The sequence below is a fragment of the Lissotriton helveticus genome, chromosome 9 (genome assembly GCF_964261635.1).
Source record: "Lissotriton helveticus chromosome 9, aLisHel1.1, whole genome shotgun sequence".
Lineage (NCBI taxonomy): Eukaryota > Metazoa > Chordata > Amphibia > Caudata > Salamandridae > Lissotriton > Lissotriton helveticus.
Window position 1 is genome coordinate 963,821,863 of NC_136070.1, and position 24,401 is coordinate 963,846,263.

Sequence of the window (24,401 nt, forward strand, 5' to 3'; positions counted from 1 at the left end):
TCTGAAAGGACAGTAAAGACACTGCCTATGCTCAAAGGGGTCCTCAAGCATGCTGCGGACATCTTTAAAGAACCTACCAGGGCGAGAGTGGTCAATCCACGTATCGAAAAGAAGTACAGACCAGCACCTGCAGACCCTGCATACATTCGGGGACAGTTGCCGCTTGACTCCCTGGTGGTCGCAAATGCCCGCAAAAGGGCCAACTCCCAAACAACGGGTGAAGCTCCTCCCCCGGATAAGGAGTCCAAAGTGCTAGAGGCAGGGGGCAAAAGAGTAGCTGCACAGGCTGCCAATTTTTGGCGTATTGCAAATACACAGGCACTCTTGGCACGTTATGATAGGGCGCATTACGACACCCTAGAGCAAGTTTTACAACACCTGCCTCCGCAGTTTCAAGAGGGCACCAAACTGCTTATAGAGGAGGGAAAACTGATCTCCAACGCAGCCATAAAGTGTGCACTTGATGCCGCGGACACAGCCGCTAGGGCCATTAACACTAGCGTCATGCTGAGGCGACAGGCGTGGCTCCGCATATCGGGGTTTAAACCGGACATTCAAACAACCATACTTAATCAGCCAGTCAATCCTGATAGACTGTTTGGTCCAGATGTTGACACCACCCTAGAAAAAATTAAAAAAGACACCGAAACTGCTAAGTCTATGGGGGCCCTACAATCACAACAGTTTTGTGGCAATAATTTTCGTCGCTCAGGTGCACGTGGAGTCACCAGAGGACAGATGGGTCAACAATCGCAATTCTCTAGAGGTGGAGCACAATCCTCGTACCCCAAACAGAACAAGGGGGGTTACCGAGGAAACAGCACCAGAGGACGTGGCAGAGGGAACAACAACTCCCGCTCCTCTACCCCAAGCAAACAGTGACTCTCTGTCACTGCCCCCGACCACTTAACACCTGTCGGGGGGAGACTACAGCAGTTCCTGCCCGTCTGGAGAAACATCACCACAGACAGGTGGGTGCGACAACTTGTCCAGTACGGTTATTGTCTAGAGTTAAAATCCACTCCACCCAACATTCCACCAAGGCAAAGGCCTATGTCCGCAGAGCACTTGCACTTATTGCAGCAGGAAGTGGTGGTGATGCTGCAAAAAGGCGCAATCGAGCTCGTGCCAGTGGGGGAGGAAGGCACGGGGGTATATTCCCTGTACTTCCTTATTCCAAAGAAGGACGGATCTCTCAGACCCATTCTGGATCTGCGTCCCCTCAACCTGTATATACTGTCAGAACATTTCCATATGCTTACACTGCAACAGATTCTTCCCTTGTTAAACCAAGGGGACTTCTTAGCAACCTTAGACATCAAGGATGCTTATTTCCACATTCCACTACACCCGTCCCACAGGAAATACCTCAGGTTCACTATCCAAGGCAGGCATTATCAGTTCAAGGTCCTACCCTTCGGAGTAACCACAGCCCCAAGAGTGTTTACCAAGTGTCTGGCGACAGTAGCAGCGCACCTCAGGAGGCAGAACATCCATGTCTACCCCTACCTGGACGACTGGCTCGTTCAAGCCAAGTCGGAACAACAGTGCGCCGCGGACATGTCGACTACCATTCACCTCCTTCACGATTTAGGTTTCTCGTTGAACTACCCAAAGTCGCATCTTCAGCCGGCACATGTTCGGCAGTTTCTAGGTGCAACGATCAATACCCTGACGGCCATGGCTCAACCAAACCAAGTCAGGATAGACAGCATGCAGTCTCTAATCCAGAAGTTCAGACCACAACACTCACTTCCAGCGAGAGTGTTCATGCAGTTGATAGGCATGATGGCCTCCTGCATCTTCATAGTCCCTCACGCACGGTTACATATGCGCCCGCTCCAGGAGTGCTTAGCAAATCAGTGGACACAGGCTCAGGGACAATTAACAGACCTAGTGTTGGTTACCAGTCGGGCATACGACTCTCTGCATTGGTGGACTCCACACAACCTTTGCAAGGGCCGACTGTTCCAGGAGCCAGTGCCACAGATTATCCTGACAACGGACGCATCTCTCCAGGGATGGGGAGCTCATCTGCTCACTTACACAGTGCAGGGACTATGGACGACGCAGCAACAGAAGATGCACATCAACTATCTGGAACTGATGGCAATCTTCATGGCGCTCAAGTCCTTCATTGTACATCTGTGCAACAAGGTAGTGTTAGTCCGGACGGACAACATGACCGCGATGTACTACATTCAAAAGCAGGGGGGCACCCACTCGCCACAGCTGTCTCATCTGGCTCAGGGCATGTGGCGGTGGGCCATTCAGAGGAACATCTTCCTCATGGCAGAACACCTCCCGGGCAAGGACAATCAGATGGCGGATCTGTTCAGCAGATACAGCCATCAAATGCACGAGTGGGAGTTACACCCATCTGTACTCCACCCGTACTTCCAGCAGTGGGGTCATCCGGAGATAGACCTGTTTGCAACAAAAGAAAACGCAAAATGCCAACACTTTGCCGCCAGGTTCCCTCATCCACAGTCGCAGGGGAATGCGATATGGATGAACTGGTCAGGCAAATTTGCGTACGCTTTTCCGCCAGCCCCTCTGATACCGCTGGTGGCAAGAAAGCTAAGGCAGCACGAGATGACTCTCATCCTGGTTGCTCCAACGTGGGCGCGCCAAGCATGGTACACCACGTTCCTCGAACTCTCAGTGGTGCCGCATCAAAGACTGCGCCTCACGCCCAGACTTTTGACGCAGAACCATGGAGAAATTCAGCATCCAGATCCGCAACAGCTCAACCTGGCGATCTGGCTCCTGAAGTCCTAGAGTTTGGATACCTTAACCTACCTCCAGAATGCATGAACATCATCAAGAAGGCAAGGAAGCCAACTACCAGAGCATGCTATGCTGCAAAATGGAAGCGTTTTGTCATTTACTGTACAGCCAATGACATCAACCCGCTAGATGCATCTATCCCTAACATCATTTGCTATCTGCTACATCTTTACAAGTGCAATCTAGCGTTCACTTCTATTCGGATACATCTATCCGCCATCGCAGCTTATCTTCAGAATAGGCAGCATCTCTCTGTCTTCAGGGTGCCTGCCATTAAAGCTTTCCTTGAAGGTCTCAAAGCAGGAATAGCCAGGTGGATTGTTAAGTGCATCCAAATCTGTTATCAAAAGGCCAAGCGCACTTTAACGATACCCCCAAGGGCGCACTCCACGCGCAAATTGGGGGCATCCATGGCTTTCCTAGGGAACATTCCTTTAGAGGACATTTGCAGAGCAGCCACGTGGGTTACACCACATACCTTTACAAAACACTATTGTGTTGATGTGCATTCCAAGCAGCAAGCTGCTGTAGGACAGGCTGTTCTCAAGACACTTTTTCAGGTTTCTGCAGCTGGCACGGGCAACCGCCGCTGATGGAGGGACTGCTATGTATTCTATGCTAAGATATGAATTTAGCAGCCCACATGCCTCGAACTGAATATGCTACTTACCAGTATGCATCTGTTCTTGGCATGTAGGGCTGCTAACATTCATATCGCCCACCCTCCTCCCCGGTGCCAGTCGCAGCTGCAGATATACTATTGTATTCAATCATTAGCATGGACATCCTTTACACTTTTCACTCCATCTTCTGCCACAATGGCGAAAAACAATCTGGGGATGGAGCCGATGCCCATGCGCACTGTAGTCCAGGGGAGGAGCCACCTATCTCAGGATACTTCGAAGACTCTTCCAGGACAACAATGTGCGATCATCCGGACCCAACACTAGGCGGCGATCTAATGCTAAGATATGAATGTTAGCAGCCCTACATGCCAAGAACAGATGCATACTGGTAAGTAGCATATTCATTTAGTACAATGTTAAGTGCTACTGGAGTGAATTGCACTCAAGCAAGTCTCTTTTGTACGAGTCCTTGCTCCTTCAACACCAAGAACTAGATTAACAAGGATCTTATTATTACCGGTTTCAGGGAAAGACAAAAACAAAGCAATTGATGTCACCCCCAATAATAAGCACAGTAATAATTAAAAATTCTTAGCTAGAAGCAGATCTTTGGGAGAGAGGGACTGAGGTTCAGCAAAAACAGATAGGGCAGCAAGAATGTAGTGAGAATAAAAGCTGGTGATCAGGTTGTGAATAAAGTAGTGATTACAGAGGAATACCACTGGGGTGTGGCTGAATAACAACCAAAATTACAGGGCCCTATACGTTTTAATTCTATCACCACATCTGGATCTTATACACTCAAGCTAGGGGAACCTACGAATTTGTAGCTGTTTCTTTTCCCATTTGTGCACTATTTCTCTCCTAGTCTATCTCTGTGTTTCATTCTTGCACTCCCTCATAGACCTTATTAATCTCCTCTTGACTTCTTTTTTTATCATCTAGTCATCCCTTTTGCAAATGTTAGCCCTTGCTCTCTCATGCCACATTTCATTCACATTCTCTTTCAATTATATCATTCTTCTGCATCACTCATTCTATCACATTTTTCATCAAGCACTCTCCATCTTCCCTCTCTCTCCACAACTGTTCACTCCGATCTTACAACCTCTTTCATCCTCTTTCTGTCACAGGCTACCCTTTTATTTTTATGTTGCACCTACCACTTGTAAGGCCATTTTTGTCTTCAACAACTCTTTGATATGCCTCACTCGCCTGTACCCGTCTTCAGCCTCCTCTCTCTCTTGCCATTTTTCAGCCTTCTCACCTCGTAGGACTCTTCACCTCCTACAATGGATGCCATTTAGAGGTCACTAGAGGTCACAGCAGCGATCCCTTGGCTAGCACTGCTTTGATGACCCCTGGCCTCACAACTGGCAAAAGAGATACCAAGCACAGAAGATAAACAGTGTTCTGTTGAACACGGATTACATTCTGTAGAGCCCACTAGGAGGTCACACTTGAAGTTTGAAAGAAAGAAATTCAGAAGTGGAAAGTGCAATTTTTTATAATACAAAAAAAGATGTAAGCTGATTTTTACAAATTGTTGCCTCAGGTTATTATTGTGAATTTGTGAAAGAATACGTTTTTGAGCAGAACCTTCTATTACTGTGCTCCGCAAGTGTGATAGTTCATTGCAAGGAATAATAAGTCATTATTTATTAATATAGAAAATGATAAATCAAAGCCAACAACACAGTTGATATGCAATTTATAGTCCATACGAATTATCATAACATTGGAATGTTGAGAGCTCCATTGAATGCAATGGAGCAGCTCCAGGCTTATAATGGCTATGGGAAACCATGCGTGCCAACATTCCAATGGTTGTCTTCATGTTTCTCCCTTATTAATTTAGAACATTCTAACCCTCAGTGGGTGGAATGTTCTAATAGCCTTAAAACCCTTCTGTCTCGGGCTATACCTATTCTTAAATACCCTCACCCTCAATATAGCCTCAAGCAGACTCTGGTTCAAGGCCTTTAACAACTGGTTTAGCCCTTGGCAGTGGGCTATAAGGCTATGGTACGAGTGGGCCTGACCACTATTGTTTTATTAACGCTCTTTTTTGTGCATCTCCCTGTGATTTAGCAATAATATCCTGGAATTCAGGCAAAGGTCATGTGATGTCACTTCCTATGATATCAAAAGACTGTGTGGCCATTTCCCCTACCCATGGCTTTTTGGTGAATCAACACCCACACATTTTACAGCTCTCTCTCTCTTGTCTCAGACTGTCTCACTTTTACTCGTTGATCACTATTGAGTCTTACCTGGGTATTGAGATCCTGGTGAACAGTCCTCCTGTTTACCAGTGAGGTTAAAATCATGGCCTCCAGCACCCTGTCAGAGGACTGTTTGCCTATTTAGCGATTCTCTCCAATCTGCCAGAGATCTCTAGACTGTAGTAACTAGACTGAATGTAGTCGCTCCCATGGCGGCTCCCTTCAGATCACTGAAGGTCATTCAAGCAAATGCATTGTTTAACAGCCCTACACATCTAACAGTTCGAGGCATGTGGGCTGCTAAATTCATATCTATGCATAGATCGCCGCCTAGTGTTGGGTCCGGATGATTGCACATTGTTGTCCTGGAAGAGTCTTCGAAGTATCACGAGATAGGTGGCTCCTCCCCTGGACTACAGTGCGCATGGGCATCGACTCCATCCCCAGATTGTTTTTTTCCGCCATTGGGTTCGGATGTGGTTTCGCCGTCTCCGTGTCGGAACCGATAAACTTTGATCTTAAGGCCAAAAGGCCTTCGTTACCTACGTCGGTATTGTTTGCGTACGGTCTCGAGCGTCGTCCGACTCTCTGAGCCGGAAATCTACGGAGTCAAGTAACTCCTCGGACATCGAGGCCCTCTCGTCGCAGCAAGACCCCGACGAACTTAACATAGAGCGGAGCCCGTTCAAGTTCTGCCCCGTCTGTGGATCCAAATATCCACACATCGATGTGCATCCGGTCTGTAATAAATGCCTGTCACCGGACCACAACGAAGAAAACTGCATGGCCTGCTCTAAGTTCAGGTCCAAGAAGACGCTCAAGCATCGGCGCGCGGCGCGCCTGGAGGCCCAGCGAGCGACACCGGCACCCGACAACATATTCGACGACCCCGCGGAAGAAGGCGATAGCCATCATCTCCAGATTTCGCCACCGTCGACGGAGGTCCAGGCCGATCCAGAGGAATACGTCGAAGGACAGGCCCAAGACCTTGAATACGTCGAGGAGGTAGGGGACGACGAAGAAGTTTATGGGGCCGCGGAAGATAGCTCAGAGGAAGAGCTATGCCCCGAAGTCTACATTATTCAGGCTCAGGTCACGGGATCGCCACTCGGCCTTACCCACGACCCTGCACCGCTATCCCCGGCCCCGCCTTCTGGCCCGGCCACGGACACTCAAGCGGAGCCGCCATTGCCCGTATCGAAACCGAAACCATCGGATTCTACGGCACCCAAGATGGCCGACGTCCAGCCGAAATCGAAACCTACGGATTCGACAAAACCTAAAATGGCCGACGTCCTACAAAAAATATCGAAGCCTGCTCCTTCATCGACTCCGTCGCCCTCCGGCCCACAAAAGTCAAAGAAGGCTGTCGAGTCGACAGCGCCGCAGACGGTGCACAAGGAACCCTCCTCCAAGAAGGCCGTCCATCAGGCGTCGACCACGGTTGCTCCGGCGCGGACATCTAAAACTGTTGACACGCCTTCGGACGCTCCTACGGCGCCGTCAAGCAAACGCCCAGCCGACCCAAAGTCGACTAAAAGCCACGACCCGAAGGCCGCTGGCACAACACATCGGCACAAGGATCCCGGATCTGCAGCAACGGCGTCGGCTCCAAAGCCTTCAACGGAGCCGCGACACATTGCAGCTGAAGATTCGTCGACGCAAATACCGTCGACACCAAGGGACTCCGACGCCACCGAACATCGGCCGTCGGTTACAAAACCCTCTACCTCCTTCACAAAGCAGGTCACCGACTCCCTGAAACGTATTCGGGAGAAGACTTTGTCGTCCACGGCTTCCACGCCATCGGCTCCAAAATCGGTGGACACACCTCCGAAGTCCTCGAGCAAGCTTCTTTACACTCTGCCACCGAAGGTGGCCCCAAAGGCATTTGCAACAACATCGGTGCCAAAACCTTAGGATCCGTCGACGCAAAAGAGCCGCTCAGATCAATATCTAGCCTCAGGAGACCAATCTGAGCATTGCATCGATGCCCAAACAGGGAAATTGACCCTTTATAAGAGGAAAATCACTTCCCAACCACTGGAATCCTATGTTATTCCACTGAAGAAGAAGAGGCCAGCACAGGACATTCCTTCCCTTATTGAGCCTATTCTGCCACCACCGAGAAGGAGTCCATCACCTTCCCCCAACCAATCAGGAGGAGAGGATGATGAACAAGAGGACCAATACAATTTCCCAGTTGACAGTGACCCTGATGTTCAGCAGGACTCATATGACGACACTGGGGACCAAGGTGGACATCAGGTGGTACAAGATCCACAGGGTTTTGGGGCACGTACATCTCCAACAGAGGATTCTGCAGCATTTAATGCTTTAATCGAACGGGCAGCAGCAAATCATAATGTGGACATGCATGCTGACCCGGTGGAGGAAGACTTTTTGTTTGACACTTTCTCTGTCTCAGAAAGAACAGTTAAAATACTTCCTATGCTTAAAGGTGTCCTTAAACATGCCCCAGAGATCTTTAAGGAACCTACCAGGGCAAGAGTGGTGAACCCACGTATCGAGAAAAAATACAGGCCAGCACCTGGAGATCCTGCATATATTCGAGGACAGTTGCCTCTAGACTCGTGGGTGGTCGCCAATGCCCGCAAGAGGGCAAACTCCCAAACCACGGGTGAAGCTCCTCCCCCAGACAAGGAGTCGAAAGTGCTTGAGGCATCCGGCAAGAGGGTGGCGGCGCAATCTGCCAATGTATGGCGTATTGCAAACACACAGGCACTATTGGCACGATACGATAGGGCGCATTACGACACCCTAGAACAGCTCCTTCAACACCTACCTGATGAGTTTAAGGAAGCAGCCGAAATGCTCATACAAGAGGGAAAGCTTATCTCAAACGCTAAAGTGTGCACTTGATGTGGCAGATACAGCGGCTAGGGGGATTAACACTAGCGTCATGTTGAGGCGACAAGCTTGGCTTCGCATATCTGGATTTAAGCCTGACATCCAGACTACAATCCTCAACCAGCCCGTCAATCCTGACAGACTGTTTGGTCCAGATGTAGACACCACCCTTGAAAAAATTAAAAAGGACAACGAGACTGCTAAGTCCATGGGGGCGCTTCAGCTACAACAGTTCAGGGGAAGCACTTTTCGTCGCTCAGGAGCGCATGGTGTTACCAGAGGACACTTGGGTCAACAATCACAATACACGAAGGGTGGTGCACAATCCTCGTACCCCAAGCAGGGTAGAGGGGGTTACAGAGGTAACAGTGCCAAGGGCAGAGGCAGAGGGAACAACAACTCCCGTTCCTCTGCCGCCAATAAACAGTGACTCTCTGTCACTGCCCCCCGACCATCCAACACCTGTCGGGGGGAGACTCCAGCAGTTCCTGCCAGTCTGGACGTCCATCACCACAGACAGGTGGGTGAGAAAACTTATCCAGTACGGTTATTGTTTGGAGTTAACATCCACTCCCCCCAACATTCCCCCAAGACACCATCCTATGTCGGCAGAGCACTTGCACTTATTGCAGCAGGAAGTCTTGGTGATGCTGCAAAAAGGCGCAATCGAGCTAGTACCAGTGGCAGAGGAAGGCGCAGGAGTCTATTCCCTGTACTTCCTCATCCCAAAAAAGGACGGATCCCTCAGACCTATTCTGGATCTGCGCCCCCTCAACATGTACATACTGTCAGAACACTTCCACATGCTGACACTACAAAATCAAGGGGACTTCCTAGCAACCTTGGACCTCAAGGATGCTTACTTCCACAACCCACATCCCACTCCACCCATCCCACAGGAAATACCTCAGGTTCACCATTCTAAACAGGCACTATCAATTCAAAGTTCTACCCTTTGGGGCGACTAATGCCCCCAGAGTGTTTACAAAGTGTCTGGCGACAGTGGCGGCGCACCTCAGAAGACAAAACATACATGTCTACCCGTACCTGGACGACTGGCTTGTTCAAGCCAAGTCGGAACAACAGTGCGCCGCGGACATGTCCCACACTATTCACCTCCTTCACAGTCTGGGGTTCTCCCTAAACTACCCAAAGTCACACCTTCAACCAGCCCATGTACGGCAGTATCTGGGCGCGACAATAAACACCGTGACTGTTATGGCTCAGCCAAGCCCGGTCAGGATCGACAACGTTCAGTCGCTGATCCAAAGGTTCAGACCGCAACACTCCCTACCAGCGAGAGTGTTCATGCAGTTGATAGGCATGTTGGCCTCCTGCATCTTCATAGTCCCGCACGCGAGGTTGCACATGCGCCCGCTCCAAGAGTGCTTGGCAAATCAGTGGACACAGGCTCGGGGACAACTGACAGACCTAGTGTTGGTGACCGGTCGGGCATACAACTCTCTGCATTGGTGGAATCCACACAACCTTTGCAAGGGACGACCGTTCCAAGAGCCAGTGCCACAGATTATCCTGACGACGGACGCATCTCTCCAAGGGTGGGGAGCTCATGTGCTCCACTACACTGTGCAGGGACTGTGGTCCACCCAGCAACAGAAGTTGCACATCAACTACCTGGAATTGATGGCAATCTTCATGGCGATGAAATCCTTCAAAGTACATTTGTGCAACAAGGTCGTGTTGATCCGGACGGACAACATGACTGCCATGTACTACATACAAAAGCAGGGAGGTACTCACTCACCACAGCTGTCTCACCTGGCTCAGAGCATGTGGAAGTGGGCCATTCAGAGGAACATTTTCCTTATGGCGGAACACCTCCCAGGCAAGGACAATCAGATGGCGGACCTGCTCAGCAGGTACAGCCATCAAATGCACGAGTGGGAGATACATCCATCAGTACTCCACCCGTACTTCCAACAGTGGAGTCATCCGGAGATAGACCTGTTTGCCACAAGGGAAAACGCAAAATGCCAAAGCTTTGCCGCCAGGTTCCCTCACCCAGAATCGCAGGGGAATGCGATATGGATGAACTGGTCAGGCAAATTTGCGTACGCTTTTCCCCCAGCGCCTCTTATTCCGCTGGTGGCAAGAAAGCTAAAGCAACACTCGATGACTCTCATCCTGGTTGCTCCAACATGGGCACGCCAACCATGGTACACCACGTTTCTAGAACTTTCCGTGGTACCGCATCAAAGACTGCATCTCACATCCAGGCTCTTGACGCAGAACCATGGCGACATTCAGCATCCAGATCCGCAACAGCTCAATCTGGCGATCTGGCTCCTGAAGTCTTAGAATTTGGCTACCTCAACCTGCCTCCTGAATGCATGGACATCATCCGGGAGGCAAGAAAGCCCACTACCAGAGCTTGCTATGCTGCAAAATGGAAGCGGTTTGTCATTTACTGTGCGGACAACAATATCAACCCGCTCGATGCATCCATTCCTAACATCATCTGCTATTTGTTACATCTTTACAAATGCAATCTAGCGTACGCTTCTATTCGGATACATTTATCCGCCATAGCGGCTTATCTACAGAATAGGCAGCATCTCTCTGTTTTCAGGGTGCCTGCCATTAAAGCCTTCCTAGAGGGACTGAAGCGAGTCATTCCTCCAAGAACACCACCAGCTCCGGTGTGGAACCTCAATGTGGTCCTCACTAGGCTGATGGGCCCACCTTTCGAGCCACTGCACTCCTGCGAAATTCAGTTTCTAACGTGGAAAGTGGCTTTTCTCATTGCTATCACGTCGCTCAGACGTGTTAGTGAGCTGCAAGCGCTCACAATCCAAGAGCCATTCATCCAAATACATTCTAACAGGGTGGTGCTCCGCACTAACCCCAAATTCCTTCCTAAGGTGGTGTCACAGTTTCATATCAACCAGACTATTGACCTGCCTGCATTTTTCCAAAACCCACAAACGGTAGCAGAAAGAATGCTTCATACATTAGACGTTAGAAGGGCGCTAATGTACTACATTGACAGAACACAACCCTTTAGAAAGACACAACAACTTTTTGTTGCCTTCTCAGCACAGCACAAAGGCAACCCCATTTCTAAAGCAGGAATAGCCAGATGGATTGTTAAATGCATTCAAATCTGTTATCAAAAGGCTAAATGCACTTTAATAATACCCCCAAGGGTGCACTCCACACGCAAATTGGGGGCCTCCATGGCTTTCCTGGGGAACATTCCCTTGGAAGACATTTGTAGAGCAGCCACATGGTCTACACCACACACATTTACCAAGCATTACTGTGTCGATGTGCATTCCAAACAGCAAGCAGCTGTAGGACAGGCTGTTCTCAAGACACTCTTTCAGACTTCTGCAGCTGGCAAGGGCAACCGCCCTTAATGGAGGGACTGCTATGTATTCTATGCATAGATATGAATTTAGCAGCCCACATGCCTCGAACTGAATATGCTACTTACCAGTATGCATCTGTTCTTGGCATGTAGGGCTGCTAACATTCATATCCTCCTCCCCGGTGCCCGTAGCGGCTGCAGATACACTCTTACATTCATCATTAGCAAGGACATCCTTTACACTATTTCACTCCATCTCTGCCACAATGGCTAAAAACAATCTGGGGATGGAGTCGATGCCCATGCGCACTGTAGTCCAGGGGAGGAGCCACCTATCTCGTGATACTTCGAAGACTCTTCCAGGACAACAATGTGCAATCATCCGGACCCAACACTAGGCGGCGATCTATGCATAGATATGAATGTTAGCAGCCCTACATGCCAAGAACAGATGCATACTGGTAAGTAGCATATTCATTTTGTTCATGAACAACAAACTTCAATAGTAGGAGTTTATTTTCTCTGAACAAAATAGAAATGGACTTAATGTGCAGGTTAGTAGGGGTCGGGTAATTCTCTGCCTGTTTCCACCATATCTCAAATGAATGATAAGAGAAGGGAAAGTAAGTCATGGTATGCCTCGCCTTATTAGGGAGAGATGACCACCACTAGGTCAGGGGTCACCATCTATGGACTCAGCTGAAATTCCACTGATGCTAACCCAGAGGTTCCACTGACTGCATAGAGCGGGCAACCACACGTTTAGAGGGTGATGAGAGACTGCCAGTTTACTGTGTTTTTCTCAGTCGGTCAATGCTTAAATAAGGTGCTGTATCTGTCATACCACTCTTTAACTTCCCTCTTTCCTAAAAATATTCAGCCTCCCTCTTTTCTATTGTCTTTATCTTCTCTTGCAATATGTTATGCTTCAAGCTCTATGTCTTCCCACCGTTTCTCCCCCTTTCTCCTAATATATTAAGCCTCTCTCTTTCCTCCCCCTCTCTTTCCTTCTTTCCTCTTGTAATGCTGGTCACTTTTTCTTTTCTCAGATTAGCAATAGTTAGTGATTTTCAAGCTTTCTTGATGGTTCATTTATTTTGCCCTGTTCTCTCTCTCTGCGCCTACTATGCATCTTTGACATCACTATACATCCTACCTCTCCCTCACCCACTTTCCTCTCACCCTCTGTCCCTGATATTAAAATCAATCCTTCTTTGCTTGTAGATCTTTTCCTCTTACTCTTCTTATCACATTTCAACATTGTCCTTTACTCTTTGGTTCCCTATCTGCCAAGGACATTGGCTTTGCACATGATCGAATGGGACTATGACATGATTATTTTATATGCTTTCAGGATCTCTGGAAATGCTGCTTCAGACAAGAACATAAAGGATGGAGTCTGTGCTCAGATTGAGAAAAACTTTGCCAAAGCTAAATGGAAGGTAATGTCCAGAGATATCATACTGGTTTTTTCTCAACTACACTCTTGTGAGGAGGGTTGGTTGTTTAAAACATCCAAACTACCTACATGTACTTGTGACAAAGCCTCGTCCCCTGATACTTTGCACATGGTTTTATTTGTCCAAGGTTTAATAGCCTTAGTTTTAAATATATTCAGCCCCACTTGGTATCTTTTAATTTTAGACAAGTGCGAACTGCTTTATTATATTTACAATCCTTATACACCCTGCATGTGGGTTTCTCTTAAACTTGGTTTTCATCACATGTTTTAAGTCTGAAATAGTGAGATAAAGTGCTATTATAACTTTTAATTGCTAAATGTTTCTGATTGTAATGAGATGTTCATTTGATTTGATGTGCTTTGTTCTCATTTTTAGGAATTGCTTTACTCAATTCGAATAAAGTTATTTTGACTTGATTTGATACTGGTTTTCAACAGTAAACATCTAGGGCCATATGTAGGAAGCCAAATTGCGATCGCAAACGCTGAAATTCGCAGAAGAGTTTAGGCTAAACAAACAAATACATCGACTTCACTAGAAAAGGGAATGGTTATTTTGTGTGTTTCACATGATTTGAGTGGCTCTCCCTGACCAGCAAAATGTGGTCCAATGAAAACCATGAAACACACAAACTCCACGAAGGTCCAGCAAATTCATAAGGCTCTAAGAACAAAAATCAGCATCAGACGAGGTGTCTCACTATAAAAGTAGTTACTAATTGTAAAGAACACCATCATATATCAGAAGAATTTTCTTGGATGATCATTGAAAACCTAAATGAAGAAAGAGCAGCCAATAATAAACATGTATTACTACGGGAAAAAAAACAATGGATTTATAAATTAGCAACTGATATATCTGGATTAAGTTATAAAATAGAGTGCCACACTGGCATTTTGAAACAGAACAGACAACACATATGTATGTGAATTTGGGGAAAAAACGATCTATTGATATAATATTTACACTGCCCATAAATATGTGTCCTGTGCTTGCATAGATAGTCTGACTTACCTACTGGGTGTACCAAAACATTTGTATTCTATAGTTTACATGGGTCAAAACCCTAAAAAATAGTATCAACTTTAGTTCTCCTTTTTTTTCTCCTCCCCTGTGTGAATGAGTCTATTTCTCCACTTTGACCCTGATTTTAAATCCATGTGCTCACAATTTACTTGGGCCTTTTTCAATAGCTATCCACTTGTGAGTAACTAGTGACCAGTTCTGCCATTTCTGTCAATTAGCTTATATTTACTGCAGCTACTGTCCATTTAAATTTCTGTCATGGTGTTATCATATGCCTTTTTATCTCTGATACAGTGTAGTTGACTGCAGATGTCTGCAAGCTTTGACCACATGACTGGGTCCCCCATGCCCTTCACGTAAGCATTCACTTAGACTAATAACCGCACATTTACAATTATATGGTGGCACAATCTTGTGACTAATATTATCTCTGTTGCTTTTGAGATGACAGTAATGACAATGAGTGCCCCAAACACATCATAAATGAATGCTCAAATATCATTTTAAACATATTTTCATAAATGCAGCAATTGTTTTTGAAATATTACCTTGTAAGTTTCTTATAATACTGACATTTCTCCAAGCAATGCAAACTTTCCCATAGGGTAATTTAGCTTATTTACAAAACATGGAAGCTTGGCATTTTAAAGATTATAAAGAGAAAATACAGCATTAATGTCTCAAAGCATCAGTTTTACAATTTAAGCACCTACTCATTGGACCCAAAACATTCAATTGTCATTTAAACCAAGAGATAGTAGACTTAAGGACAGATTCTACTTTTCAAGTTTATTTATCCTCATCAAGTATCAGGATGTACATCACTTGGCAAGGATTTCCACAACGTCTATTTCAGAGATAAAAAAGGATTAAGTCAAGAATGGCCACCATACATCAAATATTGGCCACGGTTATGCCAATGACATCCAAAATGATGTCAAGAATGGGCACAATAAGGCAAGGGCAGGACATTAATTATAATGCCCGGGATCGTCAAAATGTTGCCAAGCATTGACACAAATGGATGTAAGCCCACTATTTTGCATAAATAGACACAATAACACCAGTAATGTTAACAACATGTTATGTATTGATCTCTATTCTGCAAGGATTGCCAAAAATGACACTGATGTGCCACAATAACACACAGATAGCCTGCATATTGCCAAGAATACTCACAGTATGACGTGGATGTTTCATTATTATCTATAAAAAGCCACAATAATAATCTAGATACTCTGGGCCCGATTCACAGAACTAACTGAAGACAAAATCCTAAACGTACTACAATTTTGGTATTCACAGAAGGCACTTACTCATATTGGTATTCACAGAAGGCACTTACTCATTTCGGTATTCACAGAAGTTAGGAGTCCTAACTTTAGGACTCCTAAATGCCTTCTGTGAATACCAAAAGTCTTAAAGTTAGGATTTTTCTCAATTTAGGAGTAGTAAAGTTAGGAGTCCTAACTTTAGGACTCCTAAATGCCTTCTGTGATTACCGAAAGTCTTAAAGTTAGGATTTTTCTCAGTTTAGGCGAATTAGTACAGGAAAGTGACACTATTTAGCCAGACCATTAACATGACAGGGACATCCACAATTTTCCCTAGAGTGCCCCCAATATTTCAGGGAAGGCTATCATTTGTATACACCGCCCAGGGTCCCTGAAACACACGCATGTACTTAGACATGCATGAACAAAAGCACGTACGTTCATAGTAACACACACATTACTCAAATCTTATCAAGTGTCATGCCAGATGGTGTAATGAATGTGCTTTTCGCAAAAAGGACACACCCTAACCCCAACACCCCCAAAAAGACGAGGCAAGACCCAGCACTCCTTTAAGGTGGGGTAAGAAAACCAATCCAAATGTATGGAAAATAACACACATAAGTTTATTAATACAATACTTCCAAAAGGCAGGCCAAATATATATCAGTCATGGAAGACTCCCGTATATCAAATGAGCAATTGAAATAAATGGATCAAAATAGAATGCAGTATGTATAAATAGCAAAGAATAGAATAGAATGGAATAGAATAGAATAGGTTATGAACACATCACTGACTGAATTTGCAGCATCCTTGCCAACTTTAGCTGGGGGAATTCCTTTCCTGCAGCCCAGGAAGGAGTGCAGTCACGACCCAAGTTCTGTCACCTTTCCACAGCAATACGTCTATTCTGTGGTGAACTTCCACCTGGCCCATGAAAGGTCCCAGCTTTAATACTACTTTCAACGTGGCACGAAGCTTCTAGAAAACCCTGCCCCTTTCCCATTGGAAAAACCAGAGCTGACTGGTACCAGTCTGCGTCAAAGCCAAGACAGTGGCTGGCCAAGCCCCTGTATTTTGGCTCCAAGGCAGAGTTGTACAATCTACAGATAATATCCAGTTCACTCTGGTCAGTGAGGTGCAGAAAACAAGTGAGGAGCAGAAAGACCTTAAATATGAGTCACGAGCACTGCTGTGGACGCAGAAGCAAGACAAAATCAGAAAATAAGAAGACATGAGGCCATGTCAAAGCCAATAGTAAGAACCTATAATTCTCATAAAAGCTAGAAGCAAAGTTAAGTCAGAAAGCAAGATGACATAAGACCATGTCAAAGTCAATAGTAAGCACCTATAATTCTCATAACCCAAACAACTTGCAAGCCACTGTGCATGCAGAAGAACTGAAGCAAGGCAAAATCAGGAAACAAGATGGCAGGAGGCCATGTCAAAGCCAATAGTAAGACCTTAATAATTCTCACCAATGCACAATACAATACACATTTCTGCACTACTGCTTATAGCATCACATACTTCATCCCACAATGTACAACACTGAGCACATACGTTCACCATCGCCCAAAACACTGCATTTCGAGACCAAAAAGTACATTCCACACCTCTCTCTCTCCCTCTCACACCTTCAAATGCACATCCCACACCCTCTGCTCTTGGCAAGACTGTTCCACTTCATGACAGCTCCCACTGAAAGACAGCAAGAGTACAGGAAAGAAGGGAAACAGGCATATGCAGGACCATCCTACATTAAGGCTAGGGTAAAATAACACACTAAAGTCAGTTAAAATGATGGTAGTTAAAGGTTATCATAGGGTGCCAAAATCACAAGAGTGGCTCTTTCACTACAGATGGTCCTTTTTGCATGCACCTCCTTTGCCGGCCGGCTCTACACTGTCTGGGCCCCATTCTGCATGAATATAGGCAGTAGTACAACAAGTAAGTAGAAGCAGTAATTATTCTGTATGTCTCAATGTGGTATTCAAGTCTCCTCTCAATCAGAAGACAGTAGGGTGCTGGAGGTGAGCACTTATTCTCTTGTTGATACCGCCCTGCTTTATGACATTTGCTAAGCCGTAAGTGTAAGATTTACAGGCACCCTGAATCTCTGATGGGTGACATGCTTAGTAGCTATGTGAGGTTAGAGCTACCCTGAATTCCCCTGACAAACGTGCAATACAACCAACATAACCATTGGATCCGTCCTCCACTGTAAACTTGTTGCAACAGTTACATGTAAACATCAACCTGATGGTTGTTCATTTTCATGCATAAGGTGTAATATTGTGATCAAGTAGGTGGTGCGGCAATGAATCGATGTGATGGGGGTTTGTACCCCCAATGACCAGCTGCCACTGATTCCAGAAAAGTGTTCAAATATACAGACTAGTGTCCCTATGCATTCATGAGATGTATCACTAATAAAGGCAATTTTGTGCGGTTCCTATAACCACAAAATAGTTCCATTTGTGATGCTTTGTAAATTAAATTCTTCACACTTACTAGAAGATTGCATTTAAGGGACTTATAGATCAGTTTATACATTAACATGCACTAGAATAATTAAATGTCTGGGTTCTTTCCCTCAGAAAGCAGTCAGGGTCACCACAATCATGAAGAGGCTGCGAGCAACAGAGCAAGCGGAACCAGGGCATCCTAACCAGCCGACAGACAGCACCCCTCCAGCGTCTACAACAGCCTTGATTGCAAACCCAAACCCACCAGTCAGTGTCCCAAAAGAAGAGGCCCCTCTGGCCCAGCCAGATGAAGTCGCTGAAGCTCTGCCTACGTGCAATGGCGAAGAGGAGGAGACCCCTTCAGTCCCGGCACCACTGACAGAGAGCAAGCTGGAAGAGACCGGCTGAAGCAGCAAAATGTGAATTGGGAGGGTTGGAGATGGAAAAGGATGTCTGTGAGAGAAGGGATTGTGGTGGGGTAAAGGAACCAACCAACTTTTGTTGTAAATACAGTTGTTGGCATGGCAGTGGCATTTCTTAAGCGGAGTTGCAGTCCTATACCACTCCACCTATTGCAGACGCCGATGCTCTGTGCAATCTGTGTTCCATTCTGTCCTCACTCTGTCACCTTTTGAACTGTTTTAAGCACTCTATCTACTAAGAGAAGATTGCTAGAGGATTGGCATTTTGTTTGCTAGAGGCCATAGTACCTTTTGAAAATGGAGCCAGACAAATGTTTAAAGAAAATTGGACACGGCCACCAAATATATATCTGCAAGTGATGGTATTGAATGCTTTTTCCCTTTCCACCAATAGTTTGGCTTTCAAACTAAAAGGTCCTGTGGAAAAGATACCTGTAGCCCATGTTTAATCAATTAACAGACATTGAATGCAGTCTGGGCGGATCTGTTGAAAATGTAGGCAGATACTGTTATATCTTTTTTGGGGGAAATATCAGTTATTACAGGATAACCTATTTTAACCCACATATATTAGTTTAACAAAATTAGACATATACCCTTAATTCCTTATGTAAAGAGAAAATATTGCCAGATGAGTTCTTTTTATTTTGGAGAATATATTTGGGGGCCAATTTGTTTTTTTCACTGTGGTTATTTTGAGAATATTGGGAATGGAATAGTTTATTGGTGGAGATTATATTGAACATATCAGGAGGTCAAGTCTTTATTCTTTGGAATTTTATTGATCACGTTGGAAATATGTACATATTCTGTTTAATGTTTTGAGAGTGCAATCTTTTCTCTACATGATCCTGTGTTGAATTTCTTGCAGGAACACAATCTTTTGTCAGTCAGTTGAAACCTATATCTGTTTTGCAGTACACTCTCCAATTTTAGAGGTTTTTTTCAGGTCCAGAAAGTGAATGCGTTTTTCCTGTGCTCTCTTGTATTGTATGTTAAAATTATATTTGTAAAGAATTTTTGCTTTATCTGCAAGGAGATAAATGCTTGGGTTCCAGTTGCTATATTTGTTTGTCATATCATAATGCAAACCCTTCAAATTGCACATACGTTGATAGTTTGACCAGTTGGCCTTTTTTGTGTTTATATTTGTTAATATGTGACCCAGCGCTTGTCCCACTAGGGTGCCTAGTGGAATAGTCAGAGCAGCAAGATTAAGACGTTGAAGTCACTGTGAGTTGTAGCTAAATGTGGCAGCCGTCTTGAAATGGCTCTATGGTCTCTCTGTGTAATGCATAGTTAAATTATATTTCCTGCTGTCTGCGCCTGGCCCAGAAATGTGGGCTTTTAGCAGTAATTTCAAAACTAAATATGACCAACTGCCCAAGAATTACCTGTAATTTGATGATCTGTGAAAAACTATTTTACAGTGGCTAATTGTGTCCAAAGAGAATTGTCTATTGGTATAAAGCATAAACTATAAACCTATAATTAAGTCAATAGCATGGCCAGAGAAGATAAAAACTAATACAGATTACCAAATTCGACTTGCAAATTAATGGAAGCTTCCAACCAATTCAGAGTCAGTCAGCTTAGAGATGTCCCGGACTGGAAGCCATTTTTAATACAGACTGGAATCCATATGGTGGGCAACTTAATAGCAGCCTTGTAAGAGCATTAGTACACATGTACTTCATTTTCTAGTCTGCCATCCAACAGAACTGGGAGGCACCAGTGAGAACTCATCAGAGGTCATGTTTCACAAAACGGTTTGAGAATTAAGTCACTTACTGCCGTAATCAATCAGCAAGGCCAGGGTTAGCACCTGCCACCCCTGGCTAGCCCTATGGTACCCCTGGCACCGAGCTTGATATCCTTGGTCTGAGTGGTGATGAAAGTTGTAACAGGAGAGAAAGTAAACAGGGCTCCGCAAACTTTGCTTGCTTTCTGTTATTTTCACCTTAGCATCTCAGAAGCAAGCAGAAAACTGCTGGGTAGGTAAGATTGTGCCTATTGGTCAATCATGTAATGGCATTTGATGTAAAACATTGGAAATATTATTTATACCACCCCTGGCAGTCTGAGAATTTAAATATTATTTTCTCCTGGAAAATCAAAGGTAAGTCACACCCAGTCACTGAAATGTTTTCATAATCAGGCACAGGTTTGGGAAGGGAAAAGAAAAGATACAAATAAAAATAATAGACTGGTTGAAGGGACTTTGTCCAGCATCTTCTGGTCTCGATTCAACTTTATATATGTGTGAACCTCCAGTTCATCAAACGTTAAGATTTCCCTCAACATTCATCCCTTACTTCCTGTTCATTGTTTCTCACTGAGACAAGCGCAGGTAAATGGCCTTATCATGCCAGCCACAGGTACAGGTGTGTAAATGTGTAGCCTTCTGCAATGTAATGCATTTTATGGATGTAGAAAGGGAGCCATTTTAGATAGAACAAACCACTATTTCCCTTGTGTCATTTCAGCGGTCTTATGGATTGCTGTCAGCAGAACAAATAAAGCCTGTCATATAGAGTTTTTGGCAGGTGGGAGGAGTGAGGTGGTAGTTCATAATATGAGAAAATATGGACAATTTTCATCACCAGGAAAATTGAAGCAAAAAAGTGCCTAAAAGTTAAAAAAAAAAAAGGCAACACATCATCTTCCATACAAGCCAACATTTTAGAAGTCAAAATTGAGAGATTTAAAAAAAAATAATAATCAGGAGAATGTATTTTCCCCATTGACCTCTATTAAGGGAAAGGCAATTTCAGGCGGGAGACAGTCAAAATAAAGCCATTTCTTGCTTCACAAATCGCAATATTGGCATGAATGCAACTTCCTCTACACATACACAGTCTGGATTTATGACTCTATACCAATCACAACGGCCATGAATCTTCTGGAATTAAGGAATGAGCTGCAGACACACCTTTTTAAAGAACACTACATCACAATGCAGTAACAGTTCACACCCGCTTCTAGAAACCACCTACCCCTCGAGTCACTGGTTGACTTTATCTTCACCTTTGACCCTCTAATGCTTTTCGGATAGGTTCAGGCTATAGTGATACCACACACATGCATACCTCTATATGGTTTAGAGAGAGTTCAGCAAGGGAGCATTTGGTGTAATGCCTTGCGTCATGCAGTGCTGCAGTACCTAAGGGCATTAGTCTTCAGGAGCATTTATATACCATTGAGAATATTTTATGACCATAGAAATGATTGATGCACAACACAAAATTATTTTTTCTCTGTTTGAGAAATAGTCATGACCTGACCCATTATTTCATTTTATTTAAGTGGAGTAAGGTGGGTGGACAGAAGTAACTATAATAATATGTAGCACCAAATCTGACCAGATATCAAAGGTCGTACTTCAACCTTCTCACACTAATCCAATTGACAAGTAAGTGATGTGAGAGAATGTGTTCACATTTTCAAGAACCCCACCTTTAGAATACATATTGCATTTTCATTTCCACAAAGTTTCTTAAAAATGTGAAGCACCGCCACTTAGCTAGTGCTCTGAAGAATCCTCCGTTGGCGCTAGAACTTTTTTTAAATGTGAAAAGTGCAAAGGAGGAAAGTGTGAATGGGTGGGAAATTGGATGCACATTTTGTTTGCCTGAATTATTCACTATTTTCCTCACACATGTAAATCATCGTCAAATAAGGATCAAAGCCATGTGCAAATATTTGTACCAGAGTGTTTTTATGTCTGCAAAATACACTGCAGCCTAAATGGCAACCTTAATAGGGAGGGGATAGAAATTATATTTTGTAGTCCCTACTGCGATAGTATCTCATTTGAAATCGGAACAATTTTGATGGTCCTATATATGCAGTTGATTTTAGTTCACGCTAGTGCTTCATCTCTAATTAGAACATTGGAATGTTGGGAACTCCATTGAAGACAATGGAGTGCTACCTGCTTCTACGGGCCAGTAAAGGCTTGCAGAGCAACATTCCATTCTTTTACAAAGGCCTCTCGGAGCTCGAGGGGATTTAAATCCCCTCGAGCTTCGATAAGCCTTTGTATTATTTGTTAGAACATTCTGCATTCTAGTGGCAGAATGTTCTAATAGCCTTAAAGCCTTTGTAGCAGTGCTATACCGACTATTAAAGTCCCATCCCTTGAAAAAGTCCCTTGCCTTCTGCCCAGGCCTTTAACACTGGAGCGGGCCTTTAATAGAGCCCGCTACGGCTGGCTGTAAGGCTATATTAGAACTTTGGAATGTTGAGAGCACCATTGAAGAAAATGGAGTGGCTCTGGGCTTATAAAGTCTGACATAGCCTTCTGCTCCAATATTCCAATGTTTGTCTTTCTGTTTCTCCCCTTTAAATTTTGAACATTCTATCCTTAGCAGGTGGAATCTTTAAATAGCCTTATAGCCCTTCTGCCTCAGGACTATGCTTGTTGTTAAAGGCCCTTACGCTCTTTATAGGCACTCGTCTGTAGCTCAGGCCTATAACTTGTGTTCACTGCCTTTAACCCCTTGGGCGCGGCCGCGATTCTGCGCCTGTGCGGCGTTTTTCGAAGTGGGCGGGTTTATGACGGCCCCCAGCTGTCATCAGCACACGAGCCCCGTGATGCATGACGGCTGGGGGCCGTCATCAGCATCGAAGGAGTTAACAACCGGTATAGCCCTTTACAGCGGGCTATAGAGGTATATTGAGCCTTCAAAAGCACTGTTTTGGGTATCAACATGAAATGGCTTTGCTGTCTTAATCAAATAGGCAATTTTTGATGGAAGTCATGTAGAGGTCCTTGCTACCCGTGACACTGAAAGCACCATTTTTTGTTAGAATATACAGTTTTAGGGGTTTGATGTCTGCAAAACAGCAGTAACTCCAGGCTGCTGGGGACACTACACAGTTGAAACATTAAGGGGCATATTTACAAGAAAAGTGACGAGCACAGTGTTAGCCTTCTTGGTTTAACGCCGCGCTCCGTTACTTTAGAAATGCAGGGCTGTAACATATTTACAACAATACGGTGCAATCCTGCATTTCCCACTTTGCTGGTGTTAATTAAAGCTGCTTAGCGCCAACGCAGGCTCCCTTGCACAATCGTGCAAGGGTGCCTGAGTTGTAGGAATGATTGTTTATGTGCAGGAAGGTGTCCCTTCCTCCAAATAAGCAATCTTTTATTGTGATTTGTAACTTCTATGTGTGCTGCTTTGTGCAGCACACATAGAAGTTGCAACTCGTCATTTTTAAAATGATTATTTATGTGCAGGAAGGGACACTTTCCTGCACATAAACAATTGTGCTTGGCGTTTTGCTGTTTTTATGTGTGCTGTAAAATGCAGCACACATAAAAACAGCAAAAACAAGGAGAAATACAGCTTTTCTCCTCGTTGTGCCATGTTAAGACCAGGGTTTTTTTGGTCTTCATTTTGGCACTGCCCCATATTTATGCCACCCTTGTAAATATGAGGCAGCGTCAAAATCAATGGGTGTTGCGGATAAACACCCTCCGCCACACCCTTTGCCCACCCCTTTCATGGCAAGTATAGCATGAAAGGGTGCCTTGTTTACAAGGCAGCGTTAAGCCAGGTTAAGTGGCCTAATACTGCCTTGTAAATAAGGCGAAGCCCGTATCACCACAGGAATGTTGAAAAAAAGTAACATTCCTGTGGGGATAGGGGCTTGTAAATATGCCCCTAAATTGTTTGTGTGTCCCATCAAACCCCATATTGCTTAGTAACACTCACTTTTAGGCCATCTATGCCCACCCAACGTCTAAGCAGTAGCAAAAAAAAATTGGGAGTTAAATTCGACAATCAAGTTGGCTGTACAATATCAAATTATCAAATCGATCAAGAACATTTATAGAGCGCGCTACTCACCCGGGAGGGTCTCTGATGCATATGGCTAAAGAATCCATGCAGAG

General features: G+C 44.9%; 1 protein-coding gene across 1 annotated transcript in view; it reads left to right on the top strand.

The window, feature by feature from the left end:
* CAMKV (CaM kinase like vesicle associated) overlaps window positions 1–19,170 on the top strand; it is a 296,840-nt gene extending 277,670 nt beyond the window's left edge. Inside the window, exons 9-10 of the mRNA XM_078662250.1 lie at window positions 13,198–13,285; window positions 18,210–19,170. Of these exons, the coding sequence (XP_078518376.1) occupies window positions 13,198–13,285; window positions 18,210–18,485 (364 nt within the window). The 3' untranslated portion in view covers window positions 18,486–19,170. The remainder of the gene's footprint in view (window positions 1–13,197; window positions 13,286–18,209) is intronic.
* Window positions 19,171–24,401: the final 5,231 nt, after the last annotated feature.